A 21967-nucleotide genomic window follows, 5' to 3' on the forward strand; every position below is an offset into this window, starting at 1 on the left:
CGGCCTGCTTCTTGCGAAAGCTCTTTAACAATGCTAAACCATCTTATTTAATTGCCTACTTTGACTTCCACGTCGCGCTCCGTCCTGTGAGGGGTGAAGCGATACCGCTAGACATACCTCCTTTCTCGTCGGAGGCGCTGAGGAATTCATTTCACATAATCGCCGCATACGTTTGGAATTCATTACCCTCACGATTACGAGACATCATACCCATCAATCATTTCAAAAGCGAGGCTAAAAAATACTTTTTTAGCCTTGAAAATTCGTAATTCGTAATCATCCTCATAGCAAACCAAGCACTTACCTCTCATACAGTCTCATACATCACCATCATTAAACAAAACTACAAACACACACACACACACACACACACACACACACACACCTTCAAGCACACCTACACACATATCCTCAATCCAATTAAACTTTAAATTATGTATCGATATATACAAGTATTGTACAACACATTGTACAGCAAATAAATCTAATCTAATCTAATCTAATCTCTCGCCCCCGAATTCGCGCGTGTTTTTATTGTTACGCGCGCGACTCTATGTACCTATAATGTACCGATGTCTCAAATGTACCTATTTTCGGTGTGTAACGTGTACATTATTAAGTTAACTTATGAATAAAAAACTCGAACGTAATACTAATAGCAATGTTTTTTTTTCAGGAATTTATAACATTCTCATCTCAAAAAGAAAATTCTACTTATATGTAAGCCGATAAATCACAAAACTTATCAAAAATATTCTTTGTGAATAATCGATGCTTCTTCCATCCTCAGGATTAATTTAACACACAAATACCTGAATCTAATAACTCATGGTGATTAAAATATAAGTCTCCCTTGCAAACATAAAAAAAAAACTGTGTAGGGAGCTGCAGCGTTTGATATTCAACACATTTATCTGTTTGGAGAGAACTCAAAAAATCCAGACACTCGAGACACTTGATGAAATAGCTGCGTACGGTTTCGTATCACTGCAGACTTTACTTTTGCTCTTTTCACTTTTCTCCTCTTTCTACCTGACTCTAATTTATATTTTACATGTCTAGCCACACTCGACTACAGCTCACATACGCAGACACACAGGAAGTATTTCTTTTCCAATATTCAATCCAGCTGCGAAGCTTCATGAAAGAGAAAATAAGTCGGAGACACTCAGCCAGTAGATGATTTCGCCAAAGTAATTTCCCCATGGCGCAGTCTTTATAGCAAAGTCGGAAGTTCCGGGCAGACACTCTCTCGCACGCGTGGCGGCGACTGACTTTTAGATTTGCAAACGAAAGCCGCGAATACGATGACACAAAGCCTATGTTATACATATTTCTTTGCAGCTCACGTCTGCCGCACCGCTTAAAATCGGATTTTCTTGCAACCAGTCGCAAAGCCAACAGATTTCAGACTGCCGCTGAGGGGAGATCTGCTAATGCAAAAAGATGTCCTGAATCCTTTTTCGTGACTGTATAAATATATATTTCATCCAGATTTTTTTTTGCTCTCTAATCAATGACTTCGAGCATCACAGATTCGTTTTCCAATCCAAGTTTAATGAATATAAGCCGCACGCAGCTTTTGAGCCCAAAAAGTGCACGCCACAGTGAAAGAAATTCCGACTAATTTGAATTGATGTAAAAGCTCTTTGAATCGTTCCAGACCATAGCAAACAGGAAGAGGAAGATATAAAGGCTCTCTTTCCTATGCATACAGCTTGACTTTGCTCCGAACTGATGAAAAGGACCGGCGTTCAAGCACATTGCCAACATGAACTCCACTCGCTAGCTGCAATTATGCCAAACGCCGATGCAGGCTTCGATGTGCTTCGTTCATCGCGGCTACTAACGTCGAATACTTCAGTCCAACGTAGTTGACTACCTCAATCAACGTGTTATAGCTTCTATTTCGATGTTACGGGGAGTGAGGGAGGGAGTAATCCGATCAGGAATTTTGATTGCTGGTGCAACTTTAACATCTCAACTACAGTTAATTGTCTTTAATATAAATTATGACTAAATTATTATTACTCTGTAAATACTCTATTTATACACTCAATTACGACATTATATTACTGGTTATGCTGAATTCATATCATGTCATTTTAGGGCTATCGGTTTTCTATTGCGAAACCAAAAATATTCTCCATTTCAAATGCTGCAATTATACTGATAATTATAATAAACTGTTCTCCAAAGAATTGAGCAAACGAGGTTAATCCTTTAGAACAATCCGTTAATGTGATTAGACGCGTGGATATAGTGTTCTCCTATAATTGAAACCAAAGCCCTCCACATGCGCATACATCTGTCGTCGGTCGTTTTACATGCTCGTCAGTACGCCATTGGCTAATGATCCAAGAAGTAGGTCGATGATTAATCAGGAAAGAGATACCCGAGAGCAAGCTCGAAGTACAGCGCATGATTAGACTGCAGGATTCACGAGGGCTGCTACGTTACGACACATACACGTATAGACATAGAGGATTACACTGCATGTACTCCTGCTGGTCCTGTGTCTTATTTCCGTCAGTGTGTCCATCATCCTTGAGCATGCAAAGCTCGATTGTTCAAAGGAAATCCAATAGACTGTATAGAGGCTGGCTTAAGCTTCCGGATCGAAATGCGCAGGGCAAATAGCTGGGTGTTATCGGGGACGAGCTGAGGGAGAGGATGCACCAGCGTAGAGACAGAGGGACACAGAGCAAGCTCTGAGATTTATTAGATTAGGAAGCCGAATATTGCCTAGAGCCAGTAGGACGCATATACACACTACATCGCAACGTGCGAGTGAGAGGGACGTGCCAATCAGCTCGGCTGCATGTTTACTATGTGCCGTGCGCGCGCTATCTCTCTCCATTATCAATTCGACCCGGCGACTTGAAAGCCCCTCCAGCGTCGTTTCTCATCTGCGCCGTACAGCGAGCGATCGGTCTACGATGTTTGCCTTCCGGTCCGTTGCGTCTGGACTCTGCAAAACTTGGATTAAGTTTAGCTGAGATTCTCTTCTGATTACACACTGGCCAAGATGCAAAAATTGTAATGGATTTGATGCAATTTAGAGTTATATCGGCATAATTATCGACGCGGATAGTGTGTGCATCTATATTTGGATTATTCGGCAGTTAAAAATGAGATAAGAGTATTTCGCGAGGGAATATTGAGTCTATCTCTCGCAGTATAGCCAAAGCTCTCAGCACAGTCAGAATGCTCAAATTATTATTTATCGGCCTTGCATTAATTGGTGAGACTTCGTTGCATAACGTTTTTTCAAAGAAAATTTTTAAATTATTCCCTTGATAAAAAGGGTCTTTTTTCTCTATAACCCCTTTGTATGCGTCGGCGAGCATATTCACAGTGGTAAACACCGATGAGGCTTCTCCAGATGCAAAGTCTTGCATAGCACGAAGATGTGCGGATGTGCCGGATCTTGTGCCAGTTTGCGCATCGAACGGTGAAACATATGCAAATTTGCACTCGTTAATATGCATCAATGAATGTAACAAATCAGGTTCGTGCATATATTACATATTTTCATACTCAATATAAAGAACTTGATATTTATTCACATAATTTTCAGACATACAGTTTGTTCACTACGGCCTGTGCGATGAAAAAGGATGACTCAAGAATGTCATATTCTAAAGATAAAAATTATGTAACTAAAATAATGGATACCGATCATTCATCTTTGTTTGTCTTGTTTAAACACACGAAGCGCAGGTCTAAGTAAGATCGTAATGCTATTCATACGTACTATAGCTTGAGACGAGCTTGGTCAATTCATAGTGACGTAGTTGCTGCTGGAGTACGCCATGAAGAATGATAATTAGGTCACGCTATTATGCGCATTTGCTTTTTATTGCGTCGTTATAAAATTCTCTTTATATTCATTATACGAAAAAGCATCTTATGATGTAACTAAGTAGGAACATCAATTTCACTTTTCTTAATAAAAAAGCAGAATTTTGTATTACATTGCACCGAAGAAAATTTTTTGAAACATCTAACATCAATCTTTTCATCAATTTTGTACTGCTGAGATATTTTCATCAGAGATTTGTTTACTCAGGAATGCTGTAACCACCTGATCAAGATTTACTTTCCTTTTTATTTTACTTTTTTAGAGTGGATTCCGCCCTAAACTATTATTTATACGTTTCCTGATTTTTTCCTTGACCGACTAACTGCTATCAATATCAGATATAGGGTTTGTCTGCACGAATCAAGATTTTATCTAAAAAGACAGACCGATGCGATACACAGAACTGCAGCGAAGCACGAAGAGTAATATTTCACGAAACAGCATACATAGGTAGGTAGAGTTGCACGGAGAAACGCGAAGTATACACTGGCGGATGAAAAAGACAGCGAAGATGGAAAATACTGTGTGGCTGAATACATGTAAGACGTATGATAGTAGCTGCGGCGGTGTTTTGAAAATTCCGAGGAAAAATTGTCAGGATCGGGCGATAAATCAGACAGGATAAATCGACGTCGGGCAGAAACAAAGAAACAGCAGAAAAGAAGACCGTAGCAAAGATGAAGAAATATATATGCAACGGGGGAGAGATACGAAGTGAAAGAGAACAAGAGAGACGTAATAAAAACTTCGAAGAGGCGAGGGGCAAAATTGAGGGGGATAAGTGGCGGTCGGTGAAAGAGCAGCTCGCGGAACTGGCACTCGGCCCAGTTACGTAATGTCATTTTGAGTTTTACTCTAACGAGCGATCGCGGAGCTGACTACTTTTCTGTCCTAAAGTCTTTCTCTTTACTGTTTCTGGGCGACACCAATACCAATTGCTTTCAAGAAAAAAACTGGTGCGGTTGTCGCTCGTCGGGATAAGTCATGTTGCAGGTAAGGTACTTGCAAAGACTTGACAACATCATTTTCGTTGATAATTTGAAGATCAGTTAACACCGCACTAAAAAGTGAAAATTTGTATGACCCAATATAAGTACTATTGAAAAAGCTCATTTATGTCAGAAGCCTTATACGATTACAAAAAATTAGATAAAATAGTTTAAACGTTTGTCAGACGTATTAGACTTCTGCAATTCAGCGTGAGCTGAAAAGTTTGAGCAATGCACTGAGCTAAATTGATGATTAGTAATTTATATCGTCGGCGCGCCTCTTAATACTAAGAATTTTATTAAATATTTTTGTTATCTTACTGAAATTGGAACTCACATTCAAATTTTAATTTCGTTTAAGCAATAAAAATCTAGTTTCCATGCTCTTGATAGAAATCCTTAGCACTGGCTGATATGCATCTCCGATGATTAGAAACAAATATTTTCACTCTTTTTAAATAAATTTTAATTTGAATACCTGTTATTAAAAAAGTAGAAGAATTTGAAAATAAAGTCAACCTTCTACGCAGATTTAATAATGCCTAGGGGGAAAATAAAGCAACGAGTTGCACTTTTTGAACGAAAAACTGCTAAGCTTTGCATACGTAGTCGTACAAATAAGAACGGCAAGGTGCGTTGGGGACACACTTATCAAAAGTGCTTCAGCAGGAAGCTGTTAGTTTCGTCATTTACTCCGAAATATTGTACGCAGCGTTAAATCAGTTTTGGTTCTTACAATGATTACATTAAAAAATAAAATCAAGGATATTTTATAAGGATATCAAATGTCCATTTAGGACAAATACACGAAATCGATCAACCAGAAACAGTTTCTAACAGAATTTAATTAAACTCAAATCAGGGACTTCCTGTCTCACAGATTTAGCAGCTCATTCAGCAGACCTTTCAATTAAAAATAAACTAGAGAAACCGATGAAATATCATCCTCATCAAAATCAATTCTGAATGTGCCAGCATAGGCAATTATCGCTCGCAAATCGAGTGGCAATCAGCCATCAAGCTGGTGTCATAACCCCGGATCTACCACTCTATATAAATAAATCTTTATTCCTCTTCTTCCGTAGCAACGAGTTCCTACGTCCAATATATCCATCATAAATATAATTCCTGAAACATTATACTCCTCTTCTCAGAAAAGCGCGATTACATTCTCATTCCCTCTTTTTTCCCGCACTGGTCGTTGCCTCTTGACTGGAAAAATAAATCTCCACCCTCGGCGCATAAATACCGCTATCACGAGCAGTGGCAACGAAGGGAGTGATGAGGCAATCTCCAGCGCAGCCGTGCGAGAATGCAGCAGTGCATCTCGTGGACCCGCCAGAGTAGGAGCAGCAGCGAGAATCCGCGAGGCATGCGCGCAAGCTCAGTCCGATGTGTACTGCAACAGCAGGTCCCTCTGTGCCGTCCACTCGTGCGCACATATGCTTACGCATCCCTTCACCAACAGCATGTGTACACATTTCTGTGCGTGTACGTCAATATGTATATGCATGATGACGACGACCAGTTGGCTGTTTGCGGCGGCGCGTGTTGTTATGCATAACCGAATGGATATTAACGTGGACACGTTTCATTTTTGGGATAAATTCACTGAATAGGTGACCTGTCAGCTAAGGTATATGCATATGGAGATTGGAGAAAACCGGATACAGGAAAAAGTTCACACTGCAAAATGAAAAATCGCATCAGCTGCGGAAATAAGAATACGTACAAACATCCACGGGTGCAAGCCAACGTATATCCTCCGAAAAAGTTCTTACCTCGACTGACGCGAAAGAGAGACGAGGAGGAGAGGATAGCTCAGAGTCTTTAAGAACTTTATATACACACGGAAAATCGCAAGTATATAGGATCAGCTGATATTTTACGAAACATATACTTGTGCAAATCCACGGCCAACAGGACTTGTACGTAATTTGGTTGGAGGTATTCTACCTGAAAATAGTAATAGTAGAGGAAAAAAATGTTAGTTTGTGAAAGAAGTTATTCAAAATAGATGATTCTGAGAAAAGTGTGCAAATTGAAAAGAAGGTAAAGGTTATTCAATATGCTGGATTTTATATTTTTGGAAGGTCAAAGGCTCATTCAATTGCGACGGTAAAAACAATCGCCGATAGTTTTTTTAACTTTAAGGTTTTTACAATCATTTTCCATTCCACGGATGTCGTGATGTAAGCCGACCAGCAATCTCATCTTTTAAGTAATATATAGTGATTCCTTCAGAAAAAAAATCACCACCTAACAAACTTAGTTCATGATTTTACGATTAGGTATTAATATCAAGGTATACCTTAAAAACAAATTTTAAATTTCCAGGTATACCTATACCAAGTAATTTCCCGTTAGCCGTGGATTTGCACCAATACCTATGCATCATCTCTCAACAGCATAGCTTTCTCCCTCTCGTACACAACACGTTATATACGGAGAGTATCGATCGGTCGGGCGCGAAGCCCACCTGTCTGCATGCGTCTGCAGAGGTCATCGCGCGCAGTACATCTCGACAAGTGCAGCCGACCGATTGTAACCGGTAAATCCATCTCGCAGCTCCGCGGTGTCGTCCAACTCTCCGATACTAGTGTCCTCTCTCAATTGCGCACATCAGAAGATTTATGGCCGACCGACTTTTTGGATATACACCAAGACCGGACACTTACTTACTTTCTCTGTCTCTATACGCGCGCGAAAAGTCTCCCCCTCTCCAAAGTTGAATGGAAAAGAATAAGTATACGCCGCCGGCGGAAGCAGAAAAGAGTTTACCCGTGCGCGATAGTGGATATAGCTGTGGGAGGAAAGTAATTTCCTCGCGTTTTTCTCCTATGAATAGCGTTTGTCAATAAATAATGGGGACGATGCATGCTAGCACCGCATACACGTACGTGATTTCATTCTGTTTGCCGGTTGAGTATCGATTGTTATTGTTGTTGTTTTTTCATCAGCTTTTATTCTCTCCCACTATGAATTACTAAACCTTTGCAGAGCTCTTGTGTGGAACGCGGGTTATTTATTTCTTGGTATATGCTCATAAGTACGCAAATATATTATTACGTCAAAAGTAAATAAATATACTTTCAAAGCAAACGCGAATGTTTTTCGCAGCTGTCACATTTTTCTTTCGAAATACCTAGTATGTATAATAATGCTATCGCTTGAAAAAGTGAAAACATGAGTAGATGTTATGTATAACATATTATATACCTATGCCGACAGCAGCAACGCCAAACAAAAACAAGGAAACTCGAACAAAATCCTGCTGTTTTCAGTTTAAATTACAAAAATAATAAACCACCGGCAATGAAAATATTTTTTTTGGACGGAATTTTGGGTATACAACGTGCGATTGTCATCAAACGCGAATTGGAATAGCCGACGGCAGAACGAGTATACGCGTTCGAAAAAATGATAAATGGGGCTTTACAAAACATTGCGTTTGAAGCTCGAAAATAAAGATCAGTTTGCAATATTTTGAAAACAAACGAGCTTTCATCAAAATTCGACAGCGTGAAAACGCAACGCTACTAATTGTTCAACAGCTAATCTAACCTCAAAACGCTGCCGAATACTTTTCTTCTTTTACCTTTATAGGGTTACTGACAACAATACATGCTTTACACTCAAGAGTAAAAATAGTCGTTCCGAAAACTCACCAATAACGAAGAGGGCAAAGGACAGCAGAAAAAGCACTGGAAGCGGATACCCAAGATTTCTGGTCATGTTGTGTCTTTACACCAATACAGCTGCAATAATACCACTAATCACAACTCATCAAGATCGGACCGTCGCTAGGCCCAAGTCGTCTCATCACACTGTCAGATGCACTTTTATGTACTATATATGTATGCGATGCGCTATATGAGTGTACACACTTGGCGCGAAAATCACGTGCAACTGCTCGAAACTCGCTAGAGCGATATTCTCGGCGCGAAGCTTGAGGGGATACTGCCGCTAGTGCAAGCGCCGACCGCGTGGCCAGACAGGAGCCACCACCACCGCCGACAGTGGAAACTGTATAGGTATGTGAAATCTCGCCCGTTTCAGCCCCAGAGCCCCTCCACCAAGCGAGGGGTTAGGATATATATAGGTATGTTGCGACGTCTTTTTTATACGTGCGCTGTACCTGTACAGAAGTTATTATATACTTAAAGGGTCCTTTCAGCTTGCGATGATAATCCGGCACACAAAGAAAAAAAAATGGGGAGTACTTTTGACTAGACCCATATGTCCCTATGTATTTTGACGCGCTGAATCCGAATTCGGTATCTGTTTTGCTCGTACACCTCCAAAATTTTCAGTAAATAGCGAAAAACCGTGAAAAACCGTGAACAATCGCTGAAAATCGTATTAATAGACGTTGGTGAATGTTATAAAGTTTTCTTATGAGTGTATTATACATGATTTCAGTGTATATTGACGCTCTGAATGTGAATCCAGTGTTTATTTTGCCCGCAAACCCTCAAAACTCTGAGTAAATGGCGGAAAACCGTGAAAAAACTTAAATATTGTGTAAACCCGTGAAAAATTGCTGAAAATCGCATTTGTAGACGTTGGTAAATGTTAGAAAGTTTTCTTGTGAGTGTATTATACATAATTTTAGTTCATTTTAATGTGCCTAATACGAGTTATGTGTTCGTTTTGCTTTTAACTACAGATTTTGCATTTCTCGGTGCTAAAACTAGTACTTTTGCATTTCTCGCATCGAAGCCTATTCGACATTGAGCTCTTTTGCGTCGAAGACTAGTACATTTCGCACTTCTGCACTCAAAAATAAGATATTGAAAATTAAATACACCTACGAACTTTTAAAGCCTGTTTTCATCTCGTCGACCTACATCAACTGTCGCTTCGAGACGATGATGAAATATTCATCTTGCCTTCGTTTTATCAACGAGATTTGTCCATATAGATGTTACCCTTAAATTTTATTTTTCTAAATATGAAAAAGTTTAATCAAAATCCTTACATTTTTGAGAGATGGACGAATGGATTCTCAGAAATTCAACTTTTCCTCTACACACATCCTACACGCAACGTTCAAAAGTGTACAAAGTGGCGTTAGAGAAAATAATTATACAACTCGTTTAAAAGTGAGCATAAGTTCCTGCATTACGTGCTCACAATATATAAGAACAGAATCAAAAGCTTTCGCTCCGCTGTGAAGCTATGTGCGAACACACGATACGAGACACGTTGTTATAGAGAGGTCGACGAGGTTCCAACGAAATTTATCACACGCCTTCAAGCCTCGACTCTACACTATTTCCGAGCGAGAGTATGCGGATGCGCGTGGATAATGGCATACGGGAATTCCATTTGGACGGGACCGTACACGCAAAGTTCGACGCTAAATTATAAATAAAGAGTGCGGTACGTATTCCCCACGGAGAATTCCAACTAATATATAAGTAATGTTGCTCTTGCTCCATAAACGTTTTTCGCGTCCTCGGAGATACAGCTTCCGTACGTTACTTATAAACGGCTGTTTTGAATGATATCGGAATACGTATTTAGAGTTTGAAACCTGGGGTGTGCCCAATTCGTCTCCGATTTGGGGGGTAAAGATAAAAATTGTAATTTTAATGAATTGAATGCTTTTTGTTTCGAGTCATATTTGGGATCTGTAAGCCGTATGCTGAGATCACATTGCAACCCAATATTGTAGACGGGTGTTGGAAAAAAAAAGTTTACAAAAGCAGTATCATGTGATTTGAAGCTAAAAATTATGATCAAGATGAAGGATGTGATTTGTAAATTGAAATTCAACGGAATGATACTGGCTACAACTTTTCCTAACAGTACAATTCTTTTAAAAGATGGAAGTGTAGCTGAAATATGTGAATTCGTGATTGATGAATATATGGGCAGTGAATGACTTATCAAAATTTACCACAGACATCCCGTTGGAAAAAATTGTTCAGAAATTTGTAAATTTTCACATCAATTTGTCAACAACGGAATCTATAAAAAATGTGGTTGTATCATTACTTCACTAGGAATCTACTTTTATTTAAAAAGGTATGTAAATACAAAATACTAAGCCAATAAACTTCTTATCCTGTTTGAAAATTCAAATTCACCTGTGCCTAACCTTCTCTAACCTAACCTGCGTTTGAAATTTCTCGTTTGTTTTCGCGCGCTTGTTTCTCTCGGAAAAGTTCTATACACTCGAGTCACTGTGAGGATTTTCTAAGTATACAAACAAAGATATTTTGTTGAACAGTTTCATAAAAATTTTGTTCTAGTAGTGCTTCTACTCAGGTAGTATTTCTACTATGGTTAATTTTTTTGATTTTGTATACTTAAAAAATAACCTTAAATAACCTGCATATTATGTGGATGCATGTGAGAATGTTTTAATTTAATAAATATGCTCTTAATTGTTACAGGATAAGTGACAGTAAAGACTCGGATGTTGTTGATCTATATGACTATGCACTCGTGAAATTTGTTCACAAAGGACGCAAAAAAGATGTTGAATAAATTGATATTGTACCCAGTAAGTGTATGGAATTTGAAAAAAAGCGTGGCCGATGTGTCACACCATTTTTATAATAACTTTTTTTAATGAAATTTTATTTGTAATAACTTATAATTGCTTTTTATAGAAACTTATAAAGAGGCTTTGGAGAAAATACATTAGTCTTTGACACAAATTCAAATGCGTCTTCGTTGAGTGCAAAGTAGTAATCTACAGGGATGAATTTAATTGTGACTTTTTTGATAAGTTTTTGATGCGTAAATCGACGCCATTTTCTTATTTTTCCAACTTAATCGCAACTTTGACAGAGAGTTAAAAAATCTTAGGTTAAGTAATCATTGATCAAGTAGTATATTTAGGATAGGTAAAATATAATGCTAATAAAGAAAATATAATAAGAATAATAGTATCGTACGATATTTTATAACACAACGTGCGTAATCCGAGATTTAGAGAGTGCATTTTTGCACGACGAGCGTGCGGTAAATCGAGGTTTACGCCAGGGCGTGTCATACAGTGATAATGTTAAAATGTTAACCGCAATAAGTCAATAATGTTTATCTGCAAACGTTTAGCGCATATTAAAAAAGTCACGTCGTCTAGTTGACGCAAAAAAATTGAAGTACCATAAAAGGTACCGCTATATTAGCGCATCCGAAATCCAACGGGAAGAACCGAGAAAACCCGATGGCCACTGGCAGCGTGTGTAAATAAGTACGGTTGATAAGCAAGGGAGAGCTAAGCTGTGCAAGCATGCTAATATGCGCGGTCAAGAGTGCGTAGTGGGGGGAGAGAACTGCCGCTGCTTTCGTGACGATCGGTCTGTCGCACCGTCGTGACGGCCGCCGCTCGCCGATTCACTTCCCAGTAAAATGTGTACACGACAGTTTATAAAAGTATTCACTTCAAAAGACGCATTTAATCCCGAACCCCTAATTACCTTGGTGGATGAAGGACGTATGAAAATGTCAAACTTCAAAGGAATTGACAAATAGGCTAGTTAACGTGCCCTACGGAAGTATTGTTTAACGATAGTACCTGTGGGAATTCGGTGTCGAAGAGCAACTTGTGCAGAGCTTGCTCTGCCTACACCACAGAAAACACACAGACACACCCGTCTTCTCACTCCTACACAATAGTTCGATTGCATCAGAGAAACTCGAGAAAACTTCGATGCCTTCGCTGAAGCTGTCCCTGCGCTAATTTGTACCGTCGTAAGAAAAAACGCGACAGCGCCCCATCCCCCCCCCCAAAAAAAAAAAATAACGAGGAAATCCTTTGTATTCATGATGTTCATCCCACAATTTCGCACATGAAATTAACATGTAAGTAATATTTATGCATAGTAACTTTTTTTTCGGTAAGCTATGTAATTTTAAGCTGAACTCGTAAGCTTTTTTATGCGCAAAAAATTTTATAAAAAAATTTCCTTTGTACGTGTAAAGGAACAAATTATAATGGAGACTTTTGAGTACTTCCGTGTAAGATTGTTCACTTACGTGAAAAGGGTTTCCTAGACAGATTGTGAAAAAATTTAGAATTCAATAACAGTGATAGACGATAGTATAAATAGGTAGCAAGATACAAAAATAATTGGCCAGAACAATTCATGTGAGTAGATAGGCTATAGGCATACCAAAACATAGGCATACTAAAACACCCCCTCTCCTCTCAGAGTGTTTTGGTACCCGATGGAAGAGTGGGAATGGTTCTCCCTCTTTTCCGCATACTAAAACACTCCCTCTCCTTTCAAAGTGTTTTGGTACCCGATGGACGAGTGGGAATGGTTCTCCCTCTTTCCCCATACCAGAAAACTCCCTTTCCTCTCAAGAGAGGGATGGATCTCCCTCTCTCCCGCACACGAAAACACTTCCACTCTAAGTGATTTGCTAACCAATGAAAAAGTGTACTCCCTCTCTCAAATATGTTTTTGGAATTTCTCTAATTTTCTGTTTCACGGATTAGAAATCAATCCTTATTGACGCGTGTAAGGCATCCTCGAACCGATGCCAATTTCGGGATTAGCTTTTGAGGAAAATGTGGGCGTGTACCGTAGAAAAAGATAATCCTTTGAGGTGTTTGCTTTCTTACACACCTGTTTCACGGATTAGAAATCAATCCTTATTGACGCATGTAAGGCATCCTCGAACCGATGCCAATTTCGGGATTAGCTTTTGAGGAAAATATGGGTGTGTACCGGGTGCGCACACCGACATCCTTTGCTCAGGTTGTTGACAATGCAGCATGGTATACTGATCGATGCCCTTTAGTTTTAGAATAAGCGTTACACCTTTCATACGAATGCTGCGTATTGCTTTGGAGAAAAAATGTGGGCGTGTCAGGTTGATGCGCACGCCAAGGACCCCGCTCAGGTGGTAGACAATGAAGCATTGTATAGTGATCAGTTACACCTCTCATGCGAAAGCTTCATATTCCTTTTGAGAAAAATGCAGGCGTGTGCAGGTCGAATAAGAAATTAATCCTTATTGCTGTGTAAGGCATCCTCAGACCGTTGCCAATTTTTGGAATGAGCGATATGTTTCTCTTGAAAACGTGGGTGTGTGCAGGTTGGTGAAGTGATGAACCCTCAAAGCTGTTTTCCACGTTAGAGATAATTTTCGCACACACTTGAAACTGACGATTCTTGAAGAGATAATCTTACGCTCAATCTCTCTCTCTCCCTCCAAGAAAGCGTAGGTGTGCACTCGAGTGATTGAGGGATGGTCAAATTTTGTTGAGAGGGAGGAGATTTTGAAAATTCCGGTGGGAAGTGTCTAAGGGAGGTTCTATGAGAAGAAAGTGGAAATTTTTCGGCAATTCGAAGGACTTTTGGCAATTGAAGTGGAAAGGGAAGCTTCGCTGTCCACCGTATTTAAGGACCCGGTGCATGCTTCGTCAGTCAATTCACTCCTCGTTTCCAAGTTCATTCGGCAAAATAGTGAAAAGTGTTCTCCCGCCTTCGAGTATAACCCCTCAAGATACACCGGAGTCAGGATTTTTCTTGCAAGCTGACAAGAAAATGTCACCGAAGAAGCTAAATTCATCAATGCAGCCTTCTCGAAGCCGAAGGAGTCTGCAGGTCGCCCAGGAGCGTATACGTTGGCTGGACGCCAACGCACCAACTCTCCTAACAATGCTCGACTACGTCTCCTGGGCAATGGACGTGGTCGAAACACGTAAGTGAATTTTTTTTTTATTGTACTATTCAAAAGTTTTTTTTTTAAATTAATTTATTAAAATTTTTTTAATGTTGCAGTGCCACAACCACCAAATGCTGCTTTGCAGCAATTAGCACCGCGACGATCTCCGACGGCTGAACTGCCACGACGATCTCCGGCGGCTAACCTGCCACGACGATCCCCGGTGGCTGACCTGCCACAACGATCCCCGGTGGCTGACCAGCCTCGACGATCCTCGACGGCTGAGCAGCCGCAGAGATCTTCGACGGCTGAGCATCCTCGACGATCCTCGGCGGCTGACCCGGCGCAGCGATCTCCGACGGCTGACCCGCCACGGCGATCCCCAATGGCTGAGCAGCCTCAGAGATCTTCGACGGCTGAGCAGCCTCGGCAATCTCAAACAGCTGAGCAGCCTCGACAATCTTCGGTGACCCGAAGAAGACGGTCTCGGTCGAGCTCAAGTTCTAGCTCGAGTTCGAGCTCGAGTTCGAGCTCTAGTTCGAGCTCTAGTTCGAGCTCCAGCTCTAGCGGAACATCATCTAGTAGCGCATCATGTACATCTGTTAAAAGTATACGCGATCTCAAGCCGATTCCTAAGATCGCGTCCTCGAATATGAAGAGAAAAGTAAATGGTAAAAAATATTAAATTTATTCTTAAAATTATATAACTTTATTTAAAAAAATGCTAATCTGTTTTTTTATTGTTAAAGATCAAAAAGGCAACGAGCAGAAGAAGAAAAAGGCAGGAGAGAGAGAGACGTCACCAAAACCAGGAACATCTACAATGACTTCAGGTAAAAAATGCTTTAACTATAAATTAGTTTTATTTTGTATACAATAAATTTATTTTTTGTTTGCTTTAATTTTTCAGAGGTTACGAGACCAGTACCGAGACGTGGTATTTTGCAATTGAAAAGGACTGATAGTAAACAGCAGCAGCAACACCAGCAACAGCAGCAGCAACAACGGCAGCAACAACCGCTGCAGCAACAGCAACAGCAACACCAGCAACGCCAGCAGCAACAACAGCAGCAGCCACAGCAGCAGCAACAGCAGCAGCCACGGCAACAGCAACAGCAGCAGCAACAGCCGTCACAGCAACAACAGCAACCTCAGCAGCAACAACAACGCAATTTACCGCGGATTATAGATGATGAGATAATAATAGGTCACATCAATGTAAACAAAATTTACAAAAATTATAAAAAAAAATAAATTTAAAGAACTGTGGACACCTCATCGTTTATTAAAACTTTGAGTTTTCCCAAATTTATTTAGAAAAGTTAAAAATTGTAAAATATTTCAGAAAATTTAGATATGATTTTTAAATTGATATACTCTGCTCTTTGTCTTCCTTTTAGTGTAAATAAATAAATAAATTGACTATATGTTAAGATAAATTTCAATCCCTTTTCAACATTTTTTTTTGTTTTAAAAGATAAAAAAGAATCGTAAGAATTATAATTTTTTTTTAAATTATTTTATTTAATCTTTTTTTTTTTTTTCATAATACATTTTAATCAACTTCGTCTTGACTAAATTTTCCAGACAAATAATTTAATAACCATGCTCTTATTTGGTGGGGAATGGGCTATATGAACCGACGCATCACGGTGAAGAGCACATTCGAGCAGTGGAAATTTGAATCGTTGAAGCCATTTCTGTTTTATTGTACCCATGACAAAAATTTTTGATGCATCATGCAAAGCGTCACGAAGCAAGTTTCCAATTTGAGAGTAGTCATGTCCATCGGTTTTCCAGTTCATGCCATGATGATTATGTTTAAGCCAGTTGTTTTCCCTTTGTATTTTGTCAGAGAGTTTTTTCCAGGGGAAGGGATTTTTAAATATTAGAACAATAGGCTCACTATTATCGTTGAGAGGAATGATTGCAATTTCCTTTAGAATATAATCTTCTCCGGTTTGCTTGAAACCAGTCATGTCTACTGCATACTCCATTTTTTTTTTGTGCAACCTAGACGAGTTTCTTGACATCCCCACTGATGGGATTGTACTGAACCATACGATCGTGTAAGATCATGCAGTAGGCTGAAGTGTGTGCGGGAAAATCCTTTTTAGCCTCAAACTCTAGACGTACATCAACAGGAGCGTTCTTGAGAGATTCGTTTTGTCGTGAACAGTCAATAACTATTAGCGGTTCATTCTCGATGAACATAGATTTTGTCAGCATCGGCTGTGGATCTCTTCCATAGTATGATTTTTGAAAATTAGCATACATATCATAGAGAATCGCATACTGATTGTTATATATGTCGAGATTCATATTGTTGTATGGATAATATTGTGAATTTAAGAAAAGTTTCACATTACTTATCTCGCAATGATCAAATCTACTCGCATTTGCAGTTCTTACAGCTTTTCTCTTTGTTTGTAGTCCGAGAATTACAAAACGAGGTTTCTCCAGTTGATTTGATGTTTTCACTGTCCAGACGTGTTTATTCGTGCTTGGGAGAAGAGGATATTCAAATATCTCCCAAGAACGAAAACACATAGTGATGGGATTATCTTTACCAATGAAATTCAATAGCTGAATTTTTTGTTTATCAGATGCAATGACATATGGCATTAACCATTCTATCTTCGATATTTTTACTTCACAATCTTCATAAGCAGTTACACCAGATGTCGTAGTACCTTCCTGGATTATTGCGTTCAAGTCACTTCTCGATCTTGTAAGAATGAGCTCCTGCTTCATGTTAACTATAATTTTTTTATAGTCTTCTGCAAAGCCCATGATCATACTCAGCGGAATCGCAACGTCAAAGTTTCCCTTTTCATCGACAAACGATTTGACGTTTTCTTCATTGCCAAGCCAGCCTGCATTTTCTAGCATATTATTCTGATTCGAATTAAATGAAGTCCATCCTTTCATAAGACTGCTCAAACCAACATTTTTACTTTTATCTATCTCCACAGCATTAATTTCATAACGAATTTCATCAAACAGATGACAAATGCCATTGTTCACGAATGTAGTTTTAGCTGGAGCTGATGAACCAGTTTTGAGTTTCAATTTTCCACATACATGGATAGAACTACGTGATGGCAGGAGACATAGATCTTGATGTTGGATAGAAATACGAATTTCATCGCTGTTGTCAAAGCTTAATGATGAGTATGGCTGATGTGCGTGTACTTCGTAATGAGCAATAGACTCATCGAATACGACACCTGATTGAATGCTTAGAATTTCGTCCATTTTTCTGGAAGCAGCAAAAAATTATACACGTGAATTTTTTCCACGAACTTTTAGTCCTAGACTTTTCAGAAACTGAATGCTCTTGCGTGTTAACGGTTTGAGTTTCTTCGGTCGACTGATGACTGGTTGCCATGATGACTGACTTATATATGATCCAGAATTGTAAACGATGCCCATTATACAGATTTGATGTGGAGTCTAATAGTGATTTCCTCTCCTCGAAAATTCACCAAATTTCCATCCTGATCTACGATTCGAATTTGTAGATGATCTATGCACTTGACACTGAGCGGTAGATATATGACATGAGACGGAACTTCTATGATTTTATATCCTGGAGGCACGCGGGGAAAGAACTCCTGGATTGTGTGAACTCTTTTGTCATTGATGTAAGCACCTGCAGTGATGTTGCACTCTACTCGCAGTGCGTTGATTTTCAATATTTTCACAGGTAAATCAGAGCTGTGAAGATCTTTAACTTTGAGAATACGAGGAGTGAAGCCAAGGAGACGACCTATTGAATCGTGTGGTCTGAAATCTAAGGGATGACTGCAAGTAATTTCACTTCTGAGAGTATTGTTGTTAGCTTTCAAGGAAAAATTCATTCCTTTAGCTTTCAAAGCTGCTTGTAAAAATTGATCAAGAGCATCAATCTCGTAACTGCCAGTTGGAATAGTAATAAATTCACCATTCAAATGAACTTTATTGTTTGATGAGTCAACGTTTGGAATAGAGTTGAATGTTAAAAGTTTAACTAAGCCCAAAACAAAATTTGTATGCTCTGGTAGTTCGATTGAAGGGAAATATTGTGCTTCTAGAACAGAAGATTTTCCCGTTAGACTTAGAGTGAAACTATCTTCCATGACTGATCGGATGATAATGAATTCATTCGGCTGCGAGCACCTCTTTTTATAGTCTTCCAGCTAAGAAGTAGAGACAAAGATGGCCACATATGAATGAGTCAAAATTTTGATATCTTTTGTAATTGTATTTCACTTCTTTCACGTTAAAATACATCATGAGATCCTTGGGAGGTTTGAGATCATCAAAACTATCAAAATAAAGCACTTCAGAACCTTGCTTGCGATAACAAACCCAGTGAGTACCTCTATTTTGATAGTCATCCAAGTTAACCACTGCAGATTCATTATACCATGGACCATTGGGAGGCAAATTATTTCTCATGAAAACACCTCGGAAATCTGAGATTTTCATCATATGAGCATATTTTTTTAGATCGTAGTCAGTCAGTGGACGATTCGGCAAAGTTAAATCGAAGTTTTTTTTTCTATTCACTTGATTGCTGCCACAACCAATATGAGGTGTCATAAATAATCCCATCCCAGTTTTATAGGGTTTAAGATGGAGTCCTTTGCCTAAAGCAATAACTTCCATGGTCTTATTATGCCTCTTACTTTCTTCATGATTTTTCTGCGCGGCTTTAGCATCATTAACAGCTTTAGCTATTCCAGCAGCACCTCCTGCTAGAGCACCGGTGGCACTTAGTCCTGCGAACAATGGAATGAGAAAAGGAAGAACTCCACCAATTTTTGCTGGAAGCGGCAGAACACGTGGAATGATAACTTTTTTCTTTCCTCCTACACTTTTAACAGCTTGACGTGCACCCTTCAACGCTGATTGAATAACCTTGCGAGAATGTTTACTTGCTGTCATTGATTTTTTAGCTACAGTCACTAACTTATTAAATTTCAGTCCCATTCCAGTTTTTCCTTTTAATTTCATAGCACTGTTAACAGCAAAAGCAAACGCTTTTTCACCAAGACTCGCATCCTTGGCTCTGACACGCTGCATAGCTTCCTCAGCAAGCTTCTTGTCAGCAGCTTTACGATCTCCGTTTTTATCGGAGTAAGCTATGTCATGTTTCTTACATGCCTGATCAAGCGGATTAATACCAGGATCTCCTCTTTTCATTCGCTTTTTTAATTTGGTTCCGGGACCGCAGTATTGATATCCAGGAAGATGCATTTCAACAGGTAAGTTATTGATAACTTTATCAAGCAATCCATAGCCTTTCGGCTGTTTCTGAGATTTGTGTATGATCATCTCTCTTCGAGTGTTGATTCACAACTGACGTTTATGGTATAAAACGAGCGTTTATATTTCAAGAGCTCAATGTTGAACGTGACTTTGTTGCGTGAACATGGATTTTACCGAGCAAAACGTCAAACTCCCTGTCACGAATTTTGATTTTGGAAAAGAGAATAGAAAGAAGCGTCATGGGGAATTACTACCAGATAGTATACGAGCAGTATTCTGTGGTCCATCAAACTGTGAAAAAACAAATAGTTTATTGGCTCTAATTACACACCCCAATGGTCTTAGATTTGAGAATTTATATGTATACTCTAAATCCTTGAATCAGCCAAAGTATCAATTTCTCAAAAATGTCTTGGATCCGATTGAAGGAGTATCATATCTTCCGTTTAGTGAGCATGAATCTGTAGTATCTCCAGATGAAGCCCTATCAAATTCAATTATGATTTTTGATGATGTGGCATGTGAGAAGCAGGATAACGTCAGAGCATTCTTCTGTATGGGAAGACATAAGAGTGTAGATAGTTTCTATCTATGTCAATCTTATGCTCATATAGGAAAACATCTCATTAGGGATAATGTCAATTTGTTAGTAATTTATCGACAAGATGATGTAAATCTTAAACATATCTATGAAGATCATGTGAATACTGATTTAACTTTCAATGAATTTCGGAATCTTTGTTCTGAATGTTGGAAGAATGATAGATATGGATTCATCGTCATTGACAAAGATAGGCCGATGAATGAGGGTAGATACAGAAAAGGATTTGACTGTTTTGCAATAAAAAAGGAATTATGAGTCTCAAACTTGCAGTTCAGTTGTAGACATCGCCACGTCAGCATGTCAGACTTCAAGAAAGAGAAGAATGTTCTTAGTGAGCAACCATCCAATCACATTTTTGTTAAAAACAGCAGTAAGAAAATGAAAAAACGAACAAGAATCGATCGATCAAGTTTGCTCAACGATCAAAATAATAATAATAATAAATCAAGTTTATTGGATTATACTGTTTGTGATTATGATGATGATGATGATGATGATGATGATGATGATGATGATGATGCTTTTAACACAATAACCAATTCTACATTTAAATCTACGAGTGGAAAAAATGAATCAGCTGAAGATTTTTTATCATTGTTAGATAAAAGCCGTAGAACAATTGACAATATATACGGAGTGCGAAAGGTTGATGGAGTGTATATGATTGGTGATTCAGAAATAGAGTTTGATGATAAATATGTCAAAGTCAGAAATGAAAGTTATCCTAAAACGAATGGACTAATGGAATTGCTATTTAAAAAATATCCGGATGATCTTCTTCTGAGTTCAGCAGATCGTGAAAATTATCGCAAGATTCTGGAAGCATCAAATGCTCATCGGAAAAAATTCAGCAAAGATGAATCTATAAGAATGTCGAGAAGTAATAAATAAAAGAATATTTTAGCTCCAATGTTCCGCAGCACTCCACGTAAAAAGAACAACAGCAGCGGAGGAGGACTTGTACCTAAATATAAAATAGCTAAGAAAAATTCTTCCATAGATCTTGTCTACTGGGACGATCCAAATGAGCTTGTCGAACGACTTCGATTATTGATTGCCGAACGATCTGCTGGTAATAACAATCACACCAACGAAATTCATTCAATTATTGAAGAATTGCGTGAAGCTGGGCATATATATTGATACGCATCTTTCTTCTTTGCATCAGTACTACCATGAGTCTCGATGTGTTCGGAAGAAAACTTGGGAGCTCGCAGCAAGTGAGTCGCGGGCCTCCAGGAAATGGTTTTAATTTTACATCAGACGGCGATTTTGACTTAGAGGAGAAGCGACTCTGTAATCTCGGAGAGCCACGCAATCCAAAAGATGCAATCACTTTGCATTCACTGCAAGTTATCCTGCAGACGGAAGTAAATTATATATCTTCTAAAATTACTGGAATTGGTGAACTTATAGACCAATATAGGGAGCAAGTTGAAAGCCTTAAATCTGATGTGGACAAAAAATTAAAATATCTTAATGATATTTCTCAACGTAATTTCGCAAGCGTTGAATATATTATTGGTCAATTGAATAATTTTATAATCAAAGAAGATGGAAAAGCAAAAAGTAGCTGAAGAGCTGCATAAAGCTGCACGCCGCAGGTACAAGCGAAGA

The 21967-nt window shown here is 38.9% G+C and overlaps 1 protein-coding gene and 1 long non-coding RNA gene across 2 annotated transcripts; both read left to right on the forward strand.

The window, feature by feature from the left end:
- The first annotated feature begins 2901 nt into the window (after positions 1-2901).
- Positions 2902-3978, forward strand: LOC116417405. Its single transcript, XR_004227668.1, has 2 exons — positions 2902-3511; positions 3581-3978. It is a non-coding gene; the product is annotated as an uncharacterized LOC116417405 (long non-coding RNA).
- Positions 3979-13697: 9719 nt separating this feature from the next.
- LOC116417443 (uncharacterized protein DDB_G0271670-like) lies at positions 13698-15895 on the forward strand. The gene is made up of 5 exons (XM_031930565.1): positions 13698-14526; positions 14607-15161; positions 15240-15323; positions 15401-15541; positions 15891-15895. Exons 1-5 carry the CDS (start codon positions 14139-14141, stop codon positions 15893-15895), a joined length of 1173 nt encoding a protein of 390 aa, XP_031786425.1. The 5' UTR covers positions 13698-14138.
- Positions 15896-21967: the final 6072 nt, after the last annotated feature.

The sequence above is a fragment of the Nasonia vitripennis genome, chromosome 4 (genome assembly GCF_009193385.2).
Source record: "Nasonia vitripennis strain AsymCx chromosome 4, Nvit_psr_1.1, whole genome shotgun sequence".
Classification (NCBI taxonomy): Eukaryota; Metazoa; Arthropoda; class Insecta; order Hymenoptera; family Pteromalidae; genus Nasonia; species Nasonia vitripennis.

Bases quoted from the DNA above. Each gene is read 5' to 3' on its own strand.
- LOC116417443 (XM_031930565.1), top strand. From the start codon at position 14,139: ATGAGAAGAAAGTGGAAATTTTTCGGCAATTCGAAGGACTTTTGGCAA. The intron at 14,527-14,606 runs GTAAGTGAATTT...TTAATGTTGCAG, and splicing joins AATGGACGTGGTCGAAACAC to TGCCACAACCACCAAATGCT. The intron at 15,162-15,239 runs GTAAAAAATATT...TTATTGTTAAAG, and splicing joins TATGAAGAGAAAAGTAAATG to ATCAAAAAGGCAACGAGCAG.